General features: G+C 31.4%; 1 protein-coding gene across 4 annotated transcripts in view; it reads right to left on the bottom strand.

The window, feature by feature from the left end:
- Positions 1–3,914, bottom strand: part of LOC106691204 (ankyrin repeat domain-containing protein 65) — a 9,950-nt gene that overhangs the window by 3,136 nt on the left and 2,900 nt on the right. For 2 of the 4 annotated variants that reach the window (XM_067047800.1, XM_014436905.3), the window contains exons 2-4: positions 2,617–2,669; positions 2,401–2,530; positions 2,299–2,334 (exon numbers count right to left, since the gene is read on the bottom strand). In XM_067047800.1, the coding sequence (XP_066903901.1) occupies positions 2,299–2,334; positions 2,401–2,460 (96 nt within the window). In that variant the 5' untranslated portion in view covers positions 2,461–2,530; positions 2,617–2,669. Of the gene's footprint in view, positions 1–2,298; positions 2,335–2,400; positions 2,531–2,616; positions 2,670–3,109; positions 3,247–3,914 lie in introns of all 4 variants that reach the window. The other 2 variants (XM_014436906.3, XM_014436908.3) reach the window with 2 other exon arrangements.

Here is a 3,914-nt window from a genome sequence, read left to right as displayed (position 1 = left end):
GCACTATTTTCCCCTAAGTCTGCCTTATTTCTTCCCTTCTTTAACTCGGCAGATGCCTAATCTGTATTTAGTGTATCTTACTTGCTCCATTTTCCTCCATGTCTGCCATACTTCTTTCTTTCTTAAACTTGACAGGTGCCTAATCTGTATTTTGTGTATCCTATTTGGTCCATTTTCCTCCATGTCTACCTTACTTCTTCCCTTCTTAAACTTGACAGGTGCTTGACTGAGCCCAATTTCACTCATTCATAGTTCATAATTTCTAATAAGAAAATCAAAACGGTTTCTTTAAGTCATAGCGCTGTAATAATGTTTGACAGTACACTATGCCAAATATGTCTCACTAGCCAGTCAGCTAGGGCAGTTGATCTGCAATTGTTTTAAGTGGTGACTATACTGTGAATATATAACTGAGGCAGTTTTATATTGCTCTAAATTATGGTTAAGAATGTGATCCCGAAACAAGGGCAGAATGTAAATTTTTCCCATACTTTTGAAAAAGATTTTTTTCAATTTGGCAACCAAAATCTTGTATTAATAGTTTTATCAACTTGTCATGCTATAGTAAAAAAAATTAACATAGAGAAATATGTATTAGATGAAGTATATTATAAGTTTTAAAAAAATATTGTTTACCTGAGGGGTAAATATAATAGGTAACCTCACATTATTTATTCACAATATAATCTGTACAATTCCAATAGATCCAATAATCTTGCAAAACTTCGCTTTATTTTATTATTCTGGACTCCATGAGAGTCAATGTAACTCAAATAAATATTTAAAAACAAACAAATTCTGTATGGATGAGAGATCTAGATGCAACATGTTCATTTGGTCCAATCCAAGCCATTGTTTTTCTTTCCTTTCTTCTTATGGCATGTATTCGCTATTTAGAAGAACTGTGAAGTATTTAGTGCCATATATTTGGTCCAATCCAAGCCATTGTTTTTCTTTTCTTTCTTTTTATGCCATGTATTCGCTATTTAGAAGAACTGTAAAGTATTTAGCGTCATATATTTTTATGAGGTTGGGTTACTTGCTCGCAATCTGAGACCATAAGGTGACTTTTAGGGGTTATTTAGCACCAAAATAAGAACCTAACCGATTAAGTACTCATTTTACATCTTCTATTTGATTAATGCATTCAATATTTTCAAGGTTTGTCTTCCTGAAAGCTGCTCTTTAAAGGAAACACACTATTTAGATGATGTAAAAAAAAAATAATTAATTTTATAGTTTCTATATCTAATTTCAGTACCATGTAAATTTTTTAGTATAAATATGAGCAACTAAGTCACCAAACATAAGTTTATTATTTACTTTTAATCAGTGTTCAACATTTCAGCAACCTGGGCTGTTTAACAAAAACACGCCACTTAGCCAACAACAAAATCATGGTCGCTTCCTAATGTCTATTGAGTTCAACAGTTGAGTTTTAATAAAATGATGCAAGATAGGCTTAAGAATACCTTAAAAGGAAGCCTCAATGTCGATGAAAAAACTAAATGGTAATGTTATTATAGGCAACTAAATGACCCATAGGGAGCGTGGTGGCCACAGCCAAGCCTGTGGCTACTTGACACTAAGGATCCAAGTTCGAATCCGGCTCGGCAAAATATTGTTTTCTGTTATACTGTAGCCATGAGTCAACTTCTGTGGGTTCTTGGAGCCCTCAAGGGATCCATCTAGCCTCTTAAATTGGGTACCCCTAATAGGGCAAAAATCTGGCGGTCGAGCGTGATACTGACCAAATCACCTCCTTGCACAACCGTTGGTCTAGTAACAGTACTCCCTTACAAAGTACTGAACCCCTGACCCTTCATGGGTTGTTGCCGTACAGATTTTAATTTAAATGACCCATAATTTAACTACAAACATAAAAAAAATTCTTGAAAATAATTTAACTATAAATTAAAATGAAAATTAAAACAACTTATAAAATTTATCAAATAGTAAAAGAAAAAAATACACTGGAATTGGACAAAAGCTTTCTTCATCTGAATAATGCGGATTGTCACATTAAATATCTTTATCTTTTTTATGGAAATCAGATTGATTCGAAATGCTAATAAAATGAGTTGATGATATTTTTTAAAATAAAAAATATCATCAACTCATTTAACCCTCATTTTAACCCATTAAAACTTATTTTAAATAAATTAAAAAAAAAATAATAATTGTATATATCTTTAAAAAATTAGGGTGTATCGGTCATAGTATTTATTAAAATAAATACATGAGAGAAACAAAGAGAAATGATCATTGAGATAGAAGCGAATGATAAAAAGGACTCACCGTTGCATTGATTGAAGCATCGACAGAACTCTGGGCCTATCAACATTGTTTTTTTAATACACAGCTTCAAGTTAAACTTAAAATAAACAAAAGATACACTACCTCGAGGATTGTTGGCCAAACAATGGCAGTAGGCTTATCTAGTAGATCATTAGAATTCATTCCAATTCAGTTTGAAGATTTGCAAGTGAAGAAACTATAAGTTTATTGACATTCTACTAGGAGAATAATACTGTAACAGAATAACATTAGAATGAGAAATATCCTTTAATACATATTACAGAGAAATACATTACTGAAAAAGAACAAGTCAAGTACCAAGAGCTGTTATTGCGCACACCGATAGCAATTCTTCTCTGTTTTACATGGTTCTGTTGAAAAATACAATAAAATAGTGTTAGTGAATAAATAAATGAAAATCAAAGATAGACTTTATTGTATGTGGAAAAATGGTTTTGTGGAATTTGATTATGCACACTCAATAGTTCATGCTAAGCAACATACTTGTAACAAAACATATTTGTAACTCTTTATTTAACTCTAGAGGGTTAAATATGAAGGTTGAACAAAAATAAAATCAGAACAGCTAAGCATTTTGTTGTTTTTTTCTTAATTTTCAATGTTAGATATATTTAAACTTTCAGCAACCTTATTTTGATTCATAATTCATGATTTGCAAAATTAATTGAAAATGTTACATAAAAACCACACATAGGGGCAGGATAAATATTAAACATCATTGATTACCAAACTCTAATTTAACCAAAAGTATATAAAAAAGAAGTATGTTACACAATTCATTTTACTGTACCTCAAAAGCTGTGAGAAGTCAAAGCAGAAATGATAACAGAATAGCTTATAATAGGTCAATAAGAGAACATTGATTATAAATGAGTAAAGCCCACCTTCCATGTTGAAGCAATGCTTTGCAACTCCAACCATCTAAATCTTATTAAACAAACACATTGTAAATTATCTGAATACCTTGTTTACGATCATTCTTTTGATATTACTAATCCCCCTTAAATGTAATGAAAAGACTAACCTAGTGGAAGCTATTGCAAGGAAATTACAAGTTAATAACAAAGAGAATTATCTACAGCAGAACTTTTGGAAAGTCGTTTCTATTTCAGGGGATCTTGTTCCATATTTTCCCTAGATATTTATTATAATTGCAATGAAGAGACAGCAATAACTAAATTAATAATTTTGTTTTTTTTTAGATGAGTATATGCTACTATAAAATAAAACATTAAAATTTTTCCTCTCTGCATACATGTAATAACATTAACTTTATATTTTTAATGTATTAGACCATCAGTTCCCAAAGTGGGTATCACTCGTTCAAAATAGGATATATATATAAATAGTTGACCGTATAATTTAAAATATGAAGGAGATGGTCAGGGCTGTGGTCAAAAAGGAACAAAATAGTTTTAAACTATTTATTGTCAGACGTTTTGCCCCACTTAGCACGGCTTCATCAGGGCTGTTCAAGATGATAGTTTAAACAGAGAGGACAGGACTGTCTGTTCAAGATGATAGGTTAAACAGAGAGGAGAGGACTGTCTGTTCAAGATGATAGGTTAAACAGAGAGGAGAGGACTGTCTGTTCA

The sequence above is a fragment of the Halyomorpha halys genome, unplaced genomic scaffold (genome assembly GCF_000696795.3).
Source record: "Halyomorpha halys isolate HHAL.00 unplaced genomic scaffold, Hhal_1.1 Scaffold2152.1, whole genome shotgun sequence".
Lineage (NCBI taxonomy): Eukaryota > Metazoa > Arthropoda > Insecta > Hemiptera > Pentatomidae > Halyomorpha > Halyomorpha halys.
Note: the sequence above shows the minus strand (reverse complement) of the source record. Positions and strands in the feature narration are given on the sequence as shown.